The sequence below is a fragment of the Solanum pennellii genome, chromosome 3 (assembly GCF_001406875.1).
Source record: "Solanum pennellii chromosome 3, SPENNV200".
In the NCBI taxonomy this organism is placed as follows: Eukaryota; Viridiplantae; Streptophyta; class Magnoliopsida; order Solanales; family Solanaceae; genus Solanum; species Solanum pennellii.
This window is the reverse complement of record NC_028639.1, coordinates 61,297,687-61,319,014: the sequence shown is the minus strand read 5'-3', so window position 1 is coordinate 61,319,014 and position 21,328 is coordinate 61,297,687. Positions and strand designations below refer to the sequence as shown.

At 36.3% G+C, this 21,328-nt stretch overlaps 1 protein-coding gene across 1 annotated transcript; it reads right to left on the bottom strand.

The window, feature by feature from the left end:
* Positions 1-19,120: 19,120 nt before the first annotated feature.
* On the bottom strand, positions 19,121-20,424 carry LOC107014175 (putative ETHYLENE INSENSITIVE 3-like 4 protein). Its single transcript, XM_015214027.2, has one exon. It carries the CDS (start codon positions 20,405-20,407, stop codon positions 19,121-19,123), a length of 1,287 nt encoding a protein of 428 aa, XP_015069513.1. The 5' UTR covers positions 20,408-20,424.
* Positions 20,425-21,328: the final 904 nt, after the last annotated feature.

Below are 21,328 nucleotides of genomic sequence, written 5' to 3'. Positions count from 1 at the left end.
TTAATTTAAACACATCATTCATGCAAGAATCTAGCAGCACAACATACCCATCCTACAAATTCGTTAGGGAGCTAAGGACAAGGACATACGAAGGGGGAACAACCTTAGTTTCAAGAGTTTAAGAAACGTTTGAAAGAAAGTACTCTTGGAGAAAGAATTCCATGAGAGAAGCCCATACCTTTATTGATGTTCAAACGAAGAATTCGCTTCCCTAAACTCTCTCCAAAAATCAGTCCAAGTTACCTCAACGTCCACACCACTCAACGAACAACTTCTCTTCGCCTTAATATTTTTGGTTGCTTTGTTTTTCTTATAATTTCATGTTAGTTTTTCAAGCGTGAAGAACTGCTGATGTATTCTCTGTTTTTTTGTTGTGCTTGGCAGAATAACGTGAGAAAGATGGAGAACGTGAGAGAGAGAGAGAGAGTCAAGAAGCGTGAGAGAGAGAGAACTATTAGGATTAGGAGACTAATTCAAGACTTAGTCAAATAGAATTTAAATTAAATTAATACAAATCTGGTTTATTTTAATTAATACGCGAAAGGACCATTATGCCCTTAAAATTTTAGATTTTTAATTAATAATTAAATCACCTTAAGTACCCATTATTCTTATTTATTTTTTCCTCTTTTTTTTGGATCGTTACATTATCCCCCCTTAGGAACATTCGTTCCCGAATGACACTACCATTACACATCGTAATGCCAATCAGATCATAACTTAATCGATATGTACAATCAGCCAATAGCAACAAAATACAAAGAGATAGAGAACTATATCCTTAAGAGTAGGAAGTCTAACCTCAAGAGTTGAAAAGATGGGGATATTGGAATCTCATGTCGGCCTCAGCCTCCCACGTAGAACCCTCCACAAGATGATTTCTCCACAATACCTTCACTGTGGCAATCTCCTTGTTCTTCAGCCGCTTGACCTGTCTGTCTACGATCTCAACAGGTACCTCCTCATAGGATAAGTCTTCACCAACCCCCAAACCTTCAACAAGTAGGATTGATGCTGGATCACCTAGGCACTTCTTTAACATAGAGACATCAAACACTGGATGAACAGAAGCTAGCTCCGCAGGCAATGCTAACTCATAGGCCACCTCACCCACACGCTGTAGGATCTCATATGGCCCCACATACCTCGGACTCAGCTTCCCTTTTCTACCAAATCTCATCACCCTTTTCATAGGCGATATCTTCAAGTAAACCTGGTCACCAACATTAAATTCTAAGGGCCGCTTTCTGTTGTCTGCATATGATTTCTGTCGGCTGCAAGCAGTATCCAACCTGTCCCTAATCATTCTAACTTTCTCCAAGGCCTCATGAATGATCTCTGGACCCAAAATTGATGACTCTCCAACCTCAAACCACCCAACTGGAGATCTACACCTCCTACCATACAATGCCTCAAACAGTGCCATCCCAATGCTGGAGTGATAGCTATTATTATACGAGAACTCTATCAAAGGTAGATGTCCATCCCAGTTACCTCTAAAGTCAATCGCACATGCTCTCAACATGTCCTTCAATGTCTGAATGGTGCGCCCTGCCTGCCCATCTGTCTGAGGATAAAAGGCGGTGCTAAGTTTCACCTGCATGCCTAAGCTTTTCTGGAAAGATCTCCAAAAATGCGAAGTAAACTGAGCTCCTCTATCTGAAATGATAGACAAAGGAATCCCATGCCATCTCACAATCTCATCAATGTAGAGTCTCGCGTAATTCTCGGTCCTGTAAGTAGACTTCACAGGGATAAAGTGGGCAGACTTAGTCGATCTGTCCACAATAACCCATATGGAGTCATGCTGCCTCCTAGTCCTCGGAAGACCACCACGAAGTCCATATTAATGGCCTCCCATTTCCAAGTCGGAACCTCAATAGTTTGAGTCAGACCACCAGGCTTAAGATGCTCTGCCTTAACCTGCTGACAATTAGGACACTTAGCCACATAGTCTGCAATATCCTTCTTCATGACATCCCACGAATAAATCTGCTTAAGATCATGATACATTTTGGTGGAACCTGGATGTATAGAATATCTGGAACCATGGACCTCTGTCACAATCCTGGTCCGTAAATCATCTACATCTGGTACACACAACCGGTTCTGGTATCTAAGTATGCCATCATCTCCCAAAGCGAAAGACTCGTTCATTTTTAACAACACTGAGTCCTTCAGCTCCATCAACACAGGATCAAGATGCTGACCCTTTTTGACTTCCACTATCACGGATAATTCAGAACTAGGGTGAACTGAAACACCTCCACTAGTAGAGTCAACCAACCGCACACCCAGTCTGGCCAGTCTGTGTACCTCTTTCACTAGCTCCTTCTTCTCATCCTCAACGTGGGCTGTACTCCCCATGCTCATCCTGCTCAAAGCATCAGCCACAACATTAGCCTTACCTGGATGGTACTGCACATTCATGTCATAATCCTTCAGCAGCTCCAACCATCTGCGTTGCCGTAGATTCAGCTCCCTCTGCGTGAACACGTACTGGAGACTCTTATGATCCGTGAACACATCCACATGTACCCCATACAGATAATGCCTCCACAGCTTCAATGCAAACACCACGGCTGCCAACTCCAAGTCATGAGTGGGATAATTCTTTTCATGAACCTTGAGCTGTCTGGAAGCATAGGCTATCACCTTACCAGCCTGCATAAGAACACATCCCAAACCAACCCTAGATGCATCACAATAGACAGTGTAATTCTCACCACTCTTAGGCAGAGTAAGCACCGGGGCTGAAGTGAGTCTGTCCTTGAGCACCTGGAAACTCTTCTCACAAGTCTCCGTCCATTCAAACTTGGATTTCTTCTTTGTCAAGGCTGTAAGTGGGGCAGCAATGGAAGAAAAGCCCTCCACAAACCTGCGGTAGTAACCACCCAATCCCAGAAAGCTACAGATATCGGTGGGAGTAAGAGGCTTTGGCCAGTTTTTAACAGCTTCAGTCTTTCTGGGGTCCACTTCTACACCTTGATCGGACACAACATGGCCTAGGAAGGTCACTGATCTCAGCCAGAATTCACACTTGCTGAATTTGGCATACAACTGATGTTGTCTAAGTACCTACAAGGTTAGTCTCAAATGTTGTTCATGCTCTTCCTTGGTCTTAGAGTAGATGAGAATGTCATCAATGAATACTATGACGAAAGAGTCAAGGTATTCACGGAAGACTCTATTCATGAGATCCATAAATGCAGCAGGTGCATTTGTGAGACCGAATGACATAACCAAGAACTCATAATGACCATAACGGGTACGAAAAGTTGTTTTCGGGACATCCCCATCCCTAACCCTAAGCTGATGATACCCTGAACGAAGATTAATCTTAAAGAAGAAACTAGACCCATGGAGCTGATCGAACAAATCATCAATTCTGGGAAGTGGATACTTATTCTTTATAGTGACTTTGTTGAGCTGTCGATAATCGATACACATTCTAAGGGTCCCATCTTTCTTCTTTACAAACAACAATGGAGCGCCCCAAGGGGATATGCTCGGCTGAATGAAACCCTTATCAGTGAGATCTTTTAACTGCAGCTTCAACTCTTTCAGTTCTGCTGGAGCCATTCTATAAGGAGCAATTGAGATTGGTTTAGTACCAGGTTCTAAGTCGATACCAAAGTCAATCTCTCGAAGGGGAGGGACTCCAGGCAAATCTTCAGGAAACACATCTAGGAATTCATTTACTACAGGCACCGAGTCTATGGAAGGAACGTCATGATCTAAATCATTAACACTCACAAGATGACATAGTAACCCCTTGGCCATCATTTTATTGGCCTTAAGATTTGAAATCAAGGGGTTAAGACGATTTGGATTGTACCCCTCCCAAACTAACTCTTCTTATTAGGGAAGCGAAACCTCACCACTCTACTACGACAGTCCAAGCAAGCATAATAGCTGTGAAGCCAGTCCATGCCAAGAATAATATCAAAATCATGCATGGGTATCAAGTTTCCACACATAGTCTTGCCACTCACAACTATTGGGCAATTCTTGTATACCCTATCAGTTCTTACATTTTCTCCTAAAGGCGTACTAACCACTATAGGATCATGTAGAACTTCAGGTAGTATTTCAAAAGTAAGGGCAAGCAGAGGAGTCACAAAGGAAAGCGTAGACCCTGGATCAAGTAAAGCATAAACAGAAGTTGAGAATACTTGCAGCATACCTGCGACCACATCAGCGGACTTCTCCTGCTCCTCCCTGCCTTTTAGGGCATAGAATCTGTTCCTCTTGGGAGGCTCGGCTGTTGCTGCACTCTGTGGGGTAGGCCTAGGCTGAGCATTACCCCCAGCCTGACCTCTGTTCTAGGGACAGTCTCTGACCATGTCCACTCTTACCACAACCGAAGCAGGCATTAGTGCCCTGTCTGCATTCTTCACTGTGAGCTCGGCCACACTTAGTACAAGTCTTCTTTGGACGCTACATCTCACCTCCATTGCCCCTCTTGGGTTCGGGTCTGCCTCCTCTAGGTGTTGTATTTCTCTGAGGGTTAGAATTCCCAGAACTCTGTTGCCCCTTCTTGAATTTGGGCTGCTCACGGACGCCAAAATTGTTCCTATGGCCTTCATGGCTGGGACCTGCCTGATCTTGAGGCCTAGGCCTCTTAATATCACGTACACCTCTCCTCTTTTGGCTGTCCTCTACCTGCTGGACATGCACCATTAACCTAGAAAGGTCCATATTATCATGGAGCATCGCAGACCGACACTCCTCCTCCAAGTCACCATTGAGTCCTGTGAGGAACCTGCTCATCTCATCCCTTCTGTTCGAAACCAGGGAAGTAGCATGCCTGGATAATTTCAACAAAGCTAAGTACTCTCCTCATTCTTGCTATTAAATATCAAGGAAAGTAACATACCTTGATAGCTTCACAAACTTCAGAAAATACTCCCTGACCGTCATAGATCCTTGTTTAAGGTTGATGAACTCCTCAACCTTGGCCTCCTTCATCTCTCTGGGGAAGAACCTTTCCAAAAATGATGTCTTGAACAGCTCCCATGTGACTGGCACTCCACCTAGGACACGGCTATCTTGCCACATTTTGCACCAAGTCTGTGCAACATCCTTGAGCTGGTAGGAAGCCAGCTCAGCCTTCTCAATATCAGTGGCCCCCATGGCCACCAGCATCTTATGCAACTCGTCTATAAATTCCTGAGGATATTCTGAAGTCTTAGCCCCTGTGAATATAGGAGGATTCATCCTCGTGAAATCTCGCAGTCTGTCAGCCATGATGCGAATCGATGGGTTCTCCCTCTGAACATCCTGCCGGTTGACTTGGGCAGTCATAGCCTGGGCCTGCATCGTGATGGCCTGTGCCATCTGGGCTAGAGATGCCCTCACCTCCGCATCAGTCAACCCAGCTGGGTTAACTGGCATGGGCACTCCTTCAGCTGGAGCCTGGGGTGGATTCTGATTACCCCTAGCTGCTGCTGCTCCCGTCCTCAGACCCTTAGTTCTCCAAGTGTTCATTCTCTGAAAACAACAAGGATTCATGTCAGACATGTTCATAACACCAAGAATTCAGATAACAGGAAAAGCGCAATAAGTATCAGAAGAAGGGAAGTTTTTCCTACGCATCATGCAGTCTCTAATTCAAGATAGTGGTGCACTTCACTACCATGACTCAGAAACTACTCTATGTGGTTGATGTGAACTCATTATTCTAGGAATTTAACCTGGCTCTGATACCAACTTTGTAACGTCTGGAATCTAGACCCCAGACGAGACCGGCGTCGTTGACCTCTCAGAGGTCGCAAACAAGCCTGCTTACGTCATTCTTACTTTACAAAGGTTAATTTTAGCGAAAAATTTGAAATTTTTGATTCTTTAATCATACTTGCTAAACATTCTTTATATTTCTTAATCGTTCATCATCAACCATCTAACAATTAAGAGATAAGCAACTGAAAGAAATAATTCATTAAGTATTAATTGTATATCGGCCAAAATAACATCAATACAAAGTCTGAACCAAAACAGGAAAGAAACGCTAGTGGAACATACTCCACTAGATCAACTCTAAAACTACGCTAGAATGTAAAACAGTAGCATCCTCGAAATCATGAGGACCTACCAAATTCCGGATGAATGCTGACGTCCGGATAGCTGCAACAAAGAACCTGTAGCTCTACCGTCCACCTGTGCCTGCACCTAAAAGTAGATGTTTGTATGGAATTAGTACACACTTGTACTAAGTATGGGTATATGCAAGCACACACCAGGGACATGCATGAGAAAGAATAGCTCTTTCCTAACAACATGATTTTTGGAAGTCAAGTCAGTGAACTTGCCAAATTGAGATTGGGAAAGTTATGCCATGAGAGTGACATGCATCATTATAATTATCCTATGGCACACAACACATTACATCTTCATATAGCACATAACATATAACACATAGTTTCTTTCATATTATTCATTCATATGCCATGAGACCTTGTTATCATGGACTTGACCTTAAGACTTTCCAAAATGAGGGCTCAACATATGGGACCTCAACTAGGGAGTCTTTCTTAGCAAACACAAAGTCTGCTTCATTCATTCATACAAACCTCATTCAATTCATTCATAGGCCAGTGTGAACATAAGCTATACCTAAGATGTAGTTTAAGACTTTCATCGGGTTTGTTGTGCAATGATTAGGAATAACCTAATGTCATTACCTGAATCTAGCTCACCTCTTGATTATCCCATCCTAACACCTTCGGTATCATTCATTTCTTTATATGATTCATTTGAGGCGGCGTCATTCATTCATTGGGAACTTTAACTTTAACCGACATAGATCATGTGAGCATCATGAAATCCAGTATCTCCCCACACCGAAAAGAGGTGGAATCACCTGCCAAAGTGACTCAATAACATGCTAGCGTATATGGGAATTTAACCCCGCCAGATCCCTATAGTGGCAATATAGGTTCAAAGACTAGGAGATGTATGGAGATCCATACCCGGCAAGCCGGACAGTCTCATCTCATGAGAGTTACGTGAACCTCCGCCCTTCCCGAAAGAACGCATCACCGCTCATAGCTAGCCTATCGGTGCTTAGTATAAAGTTCCATTACATTCAACTCATACATCATGGAAGCTGGCTTCTAGTACGAGGACATCATAGCTCAATAGATGATTTCTCATCTCATCATTAGTATTAAGTGTTTTAAACTCAATATTTTCATTAGAGTGTTCATCGAGACTGGTCTCTTCATTATCTTACACTCTCATTGGTGAGTACGTATTGGTAACATTTACTTAGGCTCATTTGAGATTGCTCTCATCATATACATTAGCCTCACATCATGATTGTCACCACATTCTTCATTATTAGCACCTTTATTTTTCATAGTTACTCACCTCTTATTACGTGAATGTTCATTTCTTCATTTCATTACGTATATCTTAGGTTCACTTATTTTTGAACGTATGTTAAACTTATGTGTCTATACATACAAGCCATGGGGCTTCATTTATAGTTCGTTAAGTGATTCTTATTTTCCTAAGATTATGTATTACAAGACTTAAGTATCTTGTATATATGCCAAGATATTGATTTTTGATCTAAGTAGATGGCATTATTCTTGAATATTTTACTCACGTATGACTTATGTATCAATACGGAGGTTTGGGCACGGGAACCTAAATCTTGAATCACTTGGATATCATTTATATTTTTCATTGATTTTATTTCTAATACTCATGACATTAGAACTCTAAATTAAATCTCAACATTTTCATGAAATAATTAATTTTCTATTTTAATTAGAATTCTAAATTAAATCTCAACATTTACGAGAAAGAATAAATTTTCTATTTTTAATTAGAATTCTAAATTAAATCTCAATAATTACATAAAAGAATTAATTTTCTATTTTACTTAGAATTCTAAATAAATCTCAACATTTACGAGAAAGAATAAATTTTCTATTTTTGATTAGAATTCTAAATTAAATCTCAATAATTACATAAAAGAATTAATTTTCTATTTTAATTAGAATTATAATTTAAATCCCTTTTTTTTTTAATTAAATTCGCTTGAATAGGGAGGTTGTGGGTTTCGGACCCCCACAGCCCCCCTTATTTTTCAATCAATTTCGCTGAGGAGGAGGCTGTGAGGTGGTGGGTTCGAACCCCCACAGTCCCTCCTTCTTTATTTTATTTAAATGGGCGACTGCAGTGAGGTTGTGGGATCGAATCCCCACAGCCTCATTTTTTTTTTAAATTTCGCCTACTGAGGTCGTGGGATCGATTCCCATGCCTCGCGTTTCCTTTTTTTTTCGCGCGTATCGGGAGGTCGTGGGTTCGAATCCCACGCCTCCCATTTTTTCCTTTTTCCTTCTTTTTCCCTTTCCCCGGGTCGCGTGTTCGATCCCCCACCCCAGCCCCATTTCTTTTCCCTTTTTCGGGAACTCAGTGGCCAGGGGTTCGATTCCCNTTTTTTTTTTCTCTTCTCTGCGTACTAGGGGTCGTGGGTTCGATTCCCGCCCCCAACCCCTTTTCTTTTTTGTTTTTTTTTTCAGTTTCTTTCACAGGTGAGGTCTTGGGTTCGATTCCCATTGACCTCACTTAATTTATTTTATTTTAAAAACTCAGAACTTGACACTTTTGAAGGGTACAAAAATCTGGAAATTTTTTCGTCCTTCTCCAACCATTTTTAGGTGCATTTTTTTCATAAGTTTAAGTAGCTATAAGATGGATATTCAATTCACTGTACTTCATCATAATGAACATCACATTGTACACCCATTGCACACATAAAATACACAATAAATACACAACTTATACACCCCAAAACAGTGCCTAAAACACTGCCCTATACACGCCCATACATCAACTTTTCCGGTCATATTTTGATGATCATTATCGTAATTTCCCGCACATAAACACATTCATATTTAATTTAAACACATCATTCATGTAAAAATCTAGCAGCACAACATACCCATCCTACAAACTCGTTAGGGCGCTAAGGACAAGGACATACGAAGGGGAACAACCTTAGTTTCAAGAGTTTAAGAAACGTTCGAAAGAAAGTACTCTTGGAGAAAGAATTTCATGAGAGAAACTCATACCTTTATTGATGTTCAAACGAAGAATTCGCTACCCAAAACTCTCCAAAAATCAGTACAAGTTACCTCAACGTCCACACCACTCAACGAACAACTTCTCTTCGCCTTAATGTTTTTGGTTGCTTTGTTTTTCTTAAAATTTAATGTGAGTTTTTCAAGCGTGAAGAACTGTTGATGTATTCTCTGGTTTTTTGTTGTGCTTGACAGAATAACGTGAGAAAGATGGAGAACGTGAGAGAGAGAGAGTTAAGAGAGAGAGAGAGAACTATTAGGATTAGGAGACTAATTCAAGACTTAGTCAAATAGAATTTAAATTAAATTAATACAAATCTGGTTTATTTTAATTAATACGCGAAAGGACCATTATGCCCTTAGAATTTTAGATTTTTAATTAATAATTAAATCACCTTAAGTACCCATTATTCTTATTTATTTTTTTCTCTTTTTTTTTGGATCGTTACAATATAGGGATTGATGATATGCCTTTTTGAGAAGTTTAACAGTTTTCATCGTCAAACTTTGCAAGTGGATCTATGAATTTGACATATCAAATAAATTAGCAGGAAATTGCTTATTTGATCATTGAATTAAGTTCGTCAGTAATTTAATTTATTCATTAGTATCTGTAATCTTAACATGGAGAATTACATATATGTTTAATGGGGAATTTTGAAATATAAACAAAGGAGTGCACTTACGAATTTCTAGTGGAATGATTTGTAATTAATCATGATAAGAATAATTAAAATTAATTATTTGGAATTATTTTCATAATAGGAAGTCTCAATAATTAATTATGTGATCCGTACCGTGTCCATATTTAACTAGATATCAGAATCTATTCTAAAGAGTAAAGGGAGAAGTATGTCTATTTCTCTATTCTAATGAAAGAGAGAAGTATGTATCTTTCTCTGTTCTAAGGCAAGAGAAAAGTATATCATTTTTTCTATTTTAAGGAAAGAGAGAATGACGTGACTTTTTCCTTTCTAAGAAAAGGGAGATGTACATGTCTTTCTATTTTAAGACATGGTGTTCCTTCTCCTTGGACTAGGAATGAATCTCTATAAATAGGGTTTTTTCTAACCCTTGAAAGAAGATAAGTTTTCTAAAAAATACTTGCCCATCCAAGTGTTGAGTGTGTTCGGAAGTGAACTTGGAATCACTGCAGAAGACAGCAGAACTGTGGTCCAGTTTGTTGACTAACTTGTGGATTTGCTTGAAGGTTCCAGCTTGTCGACTAGCTTTTGGATTCACTTGAAGGTATCTGTATACGATCAAGAAGTAATTCTGAAACTAAATTCAGAAAGTTTATATGCTCTAGATCTAAAATGATTGTACTTGTTCTAACATAAATCATGCATGTGTTATCTATTAGTTGTATGATCTTGATATGATTTCGTTGTGCATATAGTTTTCCAATAGTAGGATATGTTGATTTATTTTGTTTTCTGTTCTTTTATTATTTCTTCCCATTAATGACTCCATATCAATAAAATACGATCTCAATCGAGTAAAGGATGACTTAACAATTATACCATAATCTTTAAAGAATTTGACCTTTAGGGGGTAGTATGCTTATTATTTCTTTGTGACGTTGGCCATCACATTGGCAGTAGGCCCTGCAATTGTAGCTTCACAGTCCACAGCAACCAGTCTTGACAATGGGAATCGAGACAAGAGAGAGTATGAGGGTATGGTTGAACAAAATAAAATGAAATGTTTGAAAGAGAAAGGAAATTAATAATTTTCACATTTCATGTTTTATGTGGCATTTTAAAATGACATGGAAATCTCTGTGTATGCGTTTTGTAAATCAGGCACCATTGAGTAGTTCAAAAAAGGAGTGTAAAATGTTAGAGCGTTTAGTGAGTTAGAGAATTTTATTGGCAAATTTTTTTAGTAGAAGGGTTCAAGTGACAAACGAAGTCAAGCACAAAGTCTTAATATCCTTAAAATGTTGTTTAATTTTTTCATTTTACAAAGATTACCGTTCACGATCAGTATCTCTACTTTCACCTAAACACCCACAGGCCACAACCATCATTTTAACCCTAACTACCACCACCATCTACTATTCACAATCACCATCCTCAGGTCAACCAACCACTATTATAGGCTACCGTCAATTATCATCACCAACAATCATCATTACACCCACTAATAATCATTATCAATAATTATTATTATTGGTCAACATTATATATTAGCAATAAAGATTCTTTATCCAATATTTCAAGTCGAAAAACTTTATAAGTTTGTCATCAAGTTAATTTTGGTCAATCTTAGAATTATGATGTGGTCACTATTTCTTTCCTCAATAAGACCAAAAAAAAGGATTCTTTCTAGGAAGAACTTAGATGGTTTCTAGAAGTATTCTTAAAGAGAAGTATTAACTTTGTAGGTGTAAGCTGAAAAAGATATACTTTCTTTGTTCTAATTTATATGATACACTATTTTTTTTAGTCAGTCTCAAAAGAAATGACATATTTCTACATTTAATAATAATTTAACTTTTAAATATCTATTTTAACCTTAATAAAATAATTTATAATCACACAAATATCTAACACTTATTTTAGACAGCTAAAACTACTTTTTTTTAATTTTTTAAATTATATGTCAAATGAACTAACTCAAATAAATTAAAACGAAAAAATAATTAAATGAATGACATATCTTGTGTCGAGCTGTAAAGTGTTCCCATAATATAAGCCAATGTAGACTCCTGTTTAGTAGTCAGCAGAACATAACAATAGGATCAAGAAGTCAAAATAGGTAAAAAGGAGACAAGATTGTCGTTCTAAATTTTTTTATTTTTAAAACTACCGAATTAGATTAATTTTTTTATCATATTTATTAATCTTTTTTTTTTGTAATTTGAAATAATTACTTATTGTCTCACTAATTAATAGTTTTAATTCAAATTTCAAGTTCGATACATCTAGATACATATATTTTTGTTATCAAATATACTAAGATAGAGAGAAAAGCGAGTGAGAGAAGGAGAGAAGTGATCAAGATAGTGTATCCCAGATACATGCACATAGAATACAAGTTACATTATTAAATATAGATGAATAGGGAGCGAGAGAAACACAAGAGAGGAGAGTGGCAAAGCGAGAGAGCGATAAAGTCAGCTTCATGTGAATCCACTTGAAAACAGTGTATCTAAAGCAAATTACACCTAACTTTGACCCATAGATCATGGAAATATATGTATTTGAACTCCAAATTTCGCAAAGATTTGTAATATTAGAAACTTGTGTTGGATTCATTGTATAATGTGTGAATAAATAGTGGTACATAGAATAAAGAATGGCGATTACAAAATGTGAAAGTACTGCAAGTATGAACGAACTTGTTCCATTCATGAATGCTAATGAAAGACGAATGTAACCTTTCGTATTTTGATGCAACCTTTCCTATTTCTAGGCTACCTTTTCACATGTCATGCATGAATCGTTATGATTCCCTATAGGCTATAAATATCTGATTCTTTCTCAGATATTGTCATAAGTTTTGACATAAGTTTTTTGAGATGAGTTTTTAAACAAAGTTTACAAAAAGAAAAACCCTACATAGTAAGAAAAAAGTTTCTGCTTTTTCAAAATCTTCAACTGTGGATACAAGTCATTGAGTGGTCAACAAATTTGAGGTACTACTATTTGTTTGTCGTGAGTCATTTTATACTAGGGGGACATACTCCATAACCTCAGGTATTTGAGGGTAGGGCTGTGTATCGGCCGGTTAGGTTCGGTTTTGAAGTTTATCAGGTTGGCTTATTGGTTATTGGTTTGTAGAGATGCTAAACCGTTATAGAACCATTAAGATATTGACTTACCGATTATTGATTTATAGGTTTTTGATCGTTATCGGTTCGGTTATCAGTTTAACCGTTAAGATTTGACACAAAAGAAAAAATATTGAAAATCACTTAGAAACAAGGTGACAAACCAAATAAATCATGCACTTGAGTTCACAAGTTACATCTTGCTCAAAAGCAAACACTTTAACATTGTAGAGTAATCAAGTGTTTGAGACAACCAAAAATAAAAGTAGAAAATTTAACTCTAAGTCGAGGACTTTATATACAAAATGGTATAAATATAATTATTTAATTTACTATCGGGTTATCAGTTAACCCCTTAAGAAAAAGCTTTAAACCGTTAAGAACCGATAACCCGATAATAAAAAAACTAAAACTGTTATCAAAACCACTAAACCAGTAACCCAATACTATAAACCAATAACTATTTTATCGATTCGAGTTATCGGTTTCGGTTCGATTTGAACAACCCTACTTGAGGGTAATAATTTTCTTTAAAAAACTCTGTGAATTCAGAGGACTTGACTCTTCTTCCTTTCATCTTGTTGATTTTATGTTTATTTTGTTTCTAAATATTATTTGACTTCATATTATATATTTCATTATTTTTATGAAATTTGGTTGAATTTATTTTGTTGGCAAAAACAGATTTTGCACTACGATATGAACAAAGTAGTTAACAATCCTAAGAAATTATGATTATCTTATTGTGTAATTGTTTATTGAAACTTTAATGTTTTAAATCTGAAGAAATATATGATCATACTTTATTTATAATTGGTTTATGCAGATTAAACCTTTTTGATTTTATGCTCTGTTTGAACTTGATATTGATTGGTGAACCTGATAAGCTTGTCAGAAAGTCAAAGTTCATTCGGTTAATGACTAGGAGTTGTAAACTTCATTGTTAAATTAGAAATAAACTGGAAATAAAGATCAAGTATTTATTTGAAGACACTAAGTGTGCTTGTCTTTTCTGACAGCAAGATAACTAATGAAATTGAAATAATAGTTGATACGACATCAAAATTGGTGCAATAAATATTGCTTTGTCGAGTCGTACAAGCGTTGCACCTGCTATAGCATCGGCTGAAAAACCTGAAAAATTCATTGACATGAATTTTAAGAGGTGGCAAGCAAAAGATGCTATTTTATTTAACTACTTTGAGTCTATAAAGATTCATCAAAGAAAGTGTTCCTGAGTTAGCGGATTCAACTCCGAAAGGTGAATGCATTATGGTTGTTGAAGCTTGGAAACATTCTTATTTTTTATGCAAGAGCTATATTTTGAATGGGATATGAAAACTTTCAAAGACCTCTGAGATGCTTTAGAAAAGAAGTATAAGATGGAGGATGTCGAATTGAACAAATTCACCGTGACAAGGTTTCTGGACTTCAAGATGGTAGATAAAAAAAATATGTTGTTACTCAAGTTTAAGAATTGCAATTGATTATTAATTATCTCCCTGCGGAAAATCTAGTGATCAATGAGGCTTTTCAATTAGCTGTTATGATTGAGAAGTTACCTGCTTTGTGGAAGGACTTCAAAAATTACTTATATCATAAGAGAAATGAGATGTCCCTTGAAGATCTCATTGTAAGATTGAGATTGAAGAGGACAATAAGGTTGCAAACAAGAGGTCTTGTGGAAATTCAACAATATTAGGAGCCAATATTGTTGAAGATGAAAGATATTAAAAGAGAAAGACAAACTCCGTATAACAAAGTAGTCAACCTAAGAAGAAATTCAAAGGTAATTGCTTTAATTGTTGCAAAAATGGTCATAGGGTCGCAAATTGTAAGACTCCAAGAAAGTAAAGAAGAAAGATCAAGCAAATGTTGCTGAATTTGAAGATGATGATCTATGTGCTATGCTTTTCGAATGCAATTTTGTTAGCAATCCAAGAGAGTGGTGGATAGATTTCAGTGCCACCCTCCATATATGCGCCAACAAAAATCTTTTTGCATCATATGAGTCCACTCAAGGTGATGAAATGATTTACACGGCAAACTCGACAACTCCAAAGGTTGAAGGAACATACAAAGTTCTCCTGAAGATGACATCTGGCAATGTGGTGACTCTCAAGAATATACTACATGTTCCAGAATGAAGAAAGAACTTGATTTCTACTCCACTTCTTACTAAAAATGGATTCAAATGTGTATTTGTTTTTTAAAAAGTTATAATTAGTAAAAATAAAGCGTGTATTGAAAAGGCTACCTTTTCGAGGGCTTGTTTAAGCTCAATGTAATAGCTATTGCTAATAAAAGTTCTTGTTCTGCTTACTTGCTTTAGTCAAGTGGTTTATGTCATGAATGTTTGGGACATGTCAATTATAAGACTTTGCAAAAACTGATTAGTTTGAAAGTATTGCCTAATTTTAAGTGAAATAAAACACAATGTCAAATATGTGTCGAAGCTAAGTTTGCTAAACACCCCTATAAATATGTTGAAAGGAATTTCAATCCTTTAGATTTGATTCACATAGACATTTGTGATATGAAATCAATACCACCACGTCGTGGGAAAAAATATTTCATAACTTTTATTGATGATTGCACTAGATATTGTTATGTTTATTTGTTATCAAGTAAGCTTGAAGCAATTGAAGCATCTATGCAATATAAATTGAAGTTAAAAATCAGTTGGATAAAAGATAAAAATGATAAGAAGTTATAGGGGTGGAGAATATGAATCTCCATTTGCGGAAATATTTTTGGAAAATAGAATTATCCACCAATGCCCCCCACCCCCCTTATTCACCACAATCTAATGGGATTGCAAAAAGAAAAAATCAAACTTTGAAGGAAATGATGAATATCTTAATTATAAGTACTCATTTACCACAAGACTTGTTGGGGGAAGCTATCAAAGCAAATTGAATATTCAATGGAGTTCCCCATAGCAAGATACAATCTATTCCATATGAAAATTGGAAAGGAAAGAAAACCAACTTGAAATATTTCAAAGTGTGGGGATGTCTAGCAAAAGTCCAAGTTTCCTTACCCAAAAGGTTGAAAATAAGACCAAAGAATGTGGACTATATGTTTATTGGATATTCTATAAATAGCAAGACTTTTTAATTTTTGGTACATAAATCCAAATATCTAGATATTAATGATAATACGGTAATTGAATCAGATAATGTTGAATTCTTTCAACGCGTTTATCTTTATAAAGCTAGACATGAAGAGTCAGGGGGGGGGGGTCTAAATGTCCTCAAGATGAACTAAAAGAAAATATACAAAAGGAAGATAATCCAAGGCGTAGTAAGCGTCAAAGGACTGCTACTTCCTTTGGATCAAATTTTGTAACATTTCTCATTGATAATGAGCGTCAGACCTTCCAAAAGCAATGTACTCTGAGGATTCATTTTTATAGAAAGAAGTTGCAGTGGTAAGATTGAATCAATCTTGAATAATCATAGTTGGGAGTTGGTTAATCTTCCTTTGGAAAAATAAACCCTTAGGATAAAAATGGATCTTTAAAAGGAAAATAAAGTTTGATGGTACTATTGACAAGTACAAGGCAAGACTTATAGTCAAAAGCTTCAAACAAAATAAAGGTCTTGATTACTTTGATACATAGTTGCCAGTGACAAGGATTACATCAATTCGAATGTTGGTTGCACTAGCAGCAATATATGATCTTAAAATCCATCAAATGAATATATGTAAAAAGTAACTTTTCTAAATGGAGAGTTGGAGGAAGAAATTTACATGGAATGACCCGAGTGATTTGTGGTTCCTGGTAAAGAAAGAAAAATGTGAAAACTCATGAAGTCACTTTATGGATTGAAATAAGCACCCAAACAGTGACATGCAAAATTTGACCAAACAATGTTGGAAAACGAATTTAAGATGAATGAGTGTGACAAATATGTTTACATTAAAGACACTCCAAATCATAAGGTCATTGCTTATTTGTATGTGTATGATATGCTAATCATCAGTAAGTCTACTTAGCTGACATAAATGTTACTAAGCAAATGCTAAGGAGTAGATTTTTAATGAAAGACCTTGGAGTGGTAGATGTTATATTGGGAATAAAAGTTCTTCGAACTCCACAAGGTTTGGCTTAAAAGGTACTTGGCAAGTTTAAGTAATTGAATTTTAATATTGTTAAGACTCCAATAGATGTGAGCTTTTCACTTCGAAAGCGTAAAGGTGAAAGTGACTCACAATTGGACTATGCGAGAGTGTTGGAAAGTTTGATGTACATCATGAACTGTACACGATAAGATATAACATGTGTTATTAGTAAGTTGAGTCGGTACACGAGCAATCCCAATCAGACTCACTGGATGACAATGAAGAGAGTTACAGGTATTTAAAACATACTCAAAACTATGCTTTGCATTATGAAAAATATCCAACAATAATTGAAGGATATAGTGATGCAAATTGGATCACCGAATCAAATGAAATAAAACCCAGAAATGGATATGTGTTTACTCTTGAGGTGAAACAGTTTCTTGGAAATCATTCAAACAGACATGTATTGCTCGCTCCACTATGGAATCTAAATTTATCTCTTTAGATAAAGCCAACGAAGAAGCTAAATGACTTCGTAATTTCTTGGAAGATATTCCGTATTGACCTAAACCATTGACACATGTATGCATACGTTGTGATAGTCAGACTGCAATAAGTAGGACATGGAGCATGATGTATAGCGGTAAATCTCTTCACATAAGACAAAGATATAATACCTTTAGAGAACTACTCTCTAGTGGAATTATCACAATTGACAATGCAAGGTCAAAAAATAATATATCGAATCCACTTACAAAAGGTCTAACTAGAGAGGGAGTTGAAAGGTCATCGAAAAGGACGGGTTTAAAGCCTAGGACAAATCAAGCATGATGGTAACTCTACCTAGTAGACTGGAGATCCCATGAGTTAGGTTCAAATTGATCAAATAAAGTTTTGTGTGATGGTCCAACATTTTCAAATAATCTAATCCATTCTCATGATGAAGACAATGTTTAGTAACGAAGGATAAGGCTTGTATTGAAGATTTTTAATGATTTCTATGTTTTGCAAGACATGACAAAATAATTTCTCTATGGGAGTAAACATTTATGAATAACTTATGCGAGAGTGAAGTGTAAGTCGCTTCAAGGAGAATGTTAGTAAAGGTCGATCTCTAAGCTTTCATGAAATCAGAAAGTGTTCATGGTTAAAACGAACAAAACTGTGAGAACCATATATGGTTAAAGGTTGGTTGAGTGACTTATATTGTCTAAGTGTACATTCAAGTTCGACGGTTCAAAGATATCACATCTACCATTTGATCGAGTACATCCAATATAAGTTCACTATGTAAAGTTCAAAGGGAAACTCACTTACCACGATGTAACTAGTCTTTGTTTGTAATCACACACTAGTCCGTGTATATCTATCTTTCGTGTTATAGCCATTTCCATTCACGTGGGGGGTTGTTGGGTTCATTGTATAAAGAATGGTGAATTAAAAATGTGAAAGTGTTGCAAGTATGAACTTATTCCATTCATGAATACTAATGAAAGAAGAATGCAAGCTTTCGTATTTTAATGCAAGCTTTCGTATTTTAATGCAACCTTTCATATTTCTAAACTACCTTTTCACATATCATCGATGAATCATTATGATTGCCTATAGGTTATAAATATATTATTCTTTCTCAGATATTTACATAAGTCTTTTGAGGTAAATGTAGAAACAAAGCTTACAAAAAGAAAAACACTACATAGTAAGAAAAAAATTTCTACTTTTCCAAAATCCTAAAGTGTGATTACAAGTCATTGAGTGGTTCGCTAGACAACATATTTGAGGTACCACTATTTGTTTGTCGTGAGTCATTTTATCCTGGGAAGGTATATCCATAACCTCGGTACTTTAGGGAAATAATTTTCTTAATAAAACTCGGTGAATTCAGAGGACTTGACTCTTCTTCCTTTCTTCTTGTTGATTTTATATTTATTTTGTTTCCAAAATTTATTTAACTTCATATTATATATTTCATTATTTGTATGAAATTTGATTTTAGTTTTTTTGTTGGAAAAACAAATTTTGCACAACTAACTTGCAATAAGGGTTTTATCTATGTCCATGTTTTCTCTTTGTGTTCATAACTCAATTTCTTAAAGAAGAAATGCAGTCAACAAAGCATTAGTCTTTCTAGCAACAACTCTTATTATATTAGTTCACTGCTCAATCTATCTTCCTACTAAAATTCCCAAATAGAAGTAGCAATCTCAGCTTCTGATTGAGTTCCATCTATGTTCATGCTTCCACAAGTCTCTGGATCAGAGAGAAGCTGTTCAAGGACATGATTTTCTCCTGAATAGCTTTCGAAATTCTTCTGAATACCACTACAAGCAGTAAATTGTGCATCATAATTGTTGAAGCTCTTCTGGATCTCCATGTTCATCCAATCATGTGGAGAAATCTCTTCTTCTTTAGCTATCCATTCTTCACGTGGCAGCGTTTGTGCTTCAAGTTGGTCCTCACAATTGATACTTTCTTGGTCATTCAAACCACCATTTTCGCGATACGGACACCTTGTGTCATGCTCAAAGTTGCACTTCCTCTTGTATTTTCTCCTCCGAGCAGACTTATCGATAAGTACATTCTTGGGAACCAAAGAAAGATCTTCTTCCTTGAGAGACTTGTCAGTTAAATTGACAAGAGCTTCTTCTTGGTTAACCAATTTAGACCAAGTGGCTGTTTCTTTGGCTGTCATCTTATTTTGTAAGCTCCTGGACTGTGTCACCAACCTCCTCATTCTATCTAAATTGGGAGTCATATTCTTGATGATTGCAGCCAAAACAGTTACCTTCCATGCCTTCTTGAGATCATGAGGCTTCCTATAAGGTGGTGGACCTTGTTCTTGAGATAATCCCTGATCACCCCACCAGAGTTCCTTCCCTGTAGGCCACCAAGGTGGGGCTAATCCTCTTTCTAAAGGGAAAATCCTTTGTGGAGGGTGACAATGTTGCATGAGGGTAGAAAGGAGTGTGCTTAAAGTACCATCTCTCAAATCTTCTAAGTGATGAATATGTGAGGAAGTATCCAATATAATGTTGTCCTCTACTAATTTGGGCAAGAAATCAGCAATTGCAGCAGGGGCACTCTGTTCAAATCTCACCTTCTCCTTCCACCATTCTCTTAAACTATCTGATGATCCGCTAACCGGTTTCCCCTTTTCCCCCACTATTCCATAAACAAAACCTTGACCTTGGCAAACCTCCATGATCTTAACCATGTACTTGAGAATTGAATCTTGAGCTCTTGACATCTTTTTGCGACGAGATTGTTCTTCTTGCTTAGCTTCCGTTTCATCACTATCATCCTTAGACGAGCTCATGTCTCGCTTTGCTTTGAGCTTCTCTAATTTCATCCGGTCCTTCCACATCCGTTTCTTCAGATCATTGTAGCTGATATTTTCTTCAACTTCTAACAACTCTCTCATAGGATCACCCCAAGGATCAACAATTTCATCAACTTTCACCATGATACTAAGTGATCTCTTCACTTGTGACTATTGAAGATATGCTGAGGATGAAGAATTTATCAATTTATAGTGGTGAAGTATGGCGGTGAGTTGAGGGGGAGCTAACTGTGGGTTAGGACAAATCAATTAGTTTTTTCATTATCCTACAGATTTTATATTTATATTAGAAAATTATTTTAAAAATATATATATATACACATTAAATTGTGAATTTTTAATAAAATTGATTAACGATTAAGTGATAAGGAAATGTGAAAATGATTTTCACAGTAATTTTACGAGTTTGAACTTTGAATCCCACTATTAACATAAATTTCTCTTTTTTCTAAAAGGAAGCATATTTTTATTTTCTATTCTAATATTCAGAACCCCAAAATTTTTAGTTTTAACTCCGTCTCTGGAGGTGAGAAGGTTCTAGAGGGAACACAACGTGACTCTTCAAAAGAGTGAAGGAATAAGGATGATGTATGGGTTGCGGAAATGACTATTGGTGTCATAAGCAAAATGTTGTAGTGATGCAACGACAAGGAGAGCTATGTCATATTCACGTTGCATGAATGCTAGACACATGGTTTTGAAACTAAATGAGAAAAAGAATAGAGAGACATACAACTAATTCTTTTTAGTTCTGCTGTACTTGGCTAAACACCCTCTTGTTTGTTTTCTCCGTTCAATATTAGCTGATCATTATATTAAAAATAGTTATTTCATATTAGTTTTTTATGATATTCAATTAAAAAAATATGGATTGTTTTTTTTTTATATTACCCTCGCAGTTAGTTCCTTTAATTTTGAAAACATCCAAATTTGTTTGAAAAATTCTAAAGAAGTCTTTAAAAGATAAATTAATAAAATTATCTTCTTATTATGTTTCAAGTATTGTGCAAAATAAAAAGTGATTACTAATATGAGATGGAGAGA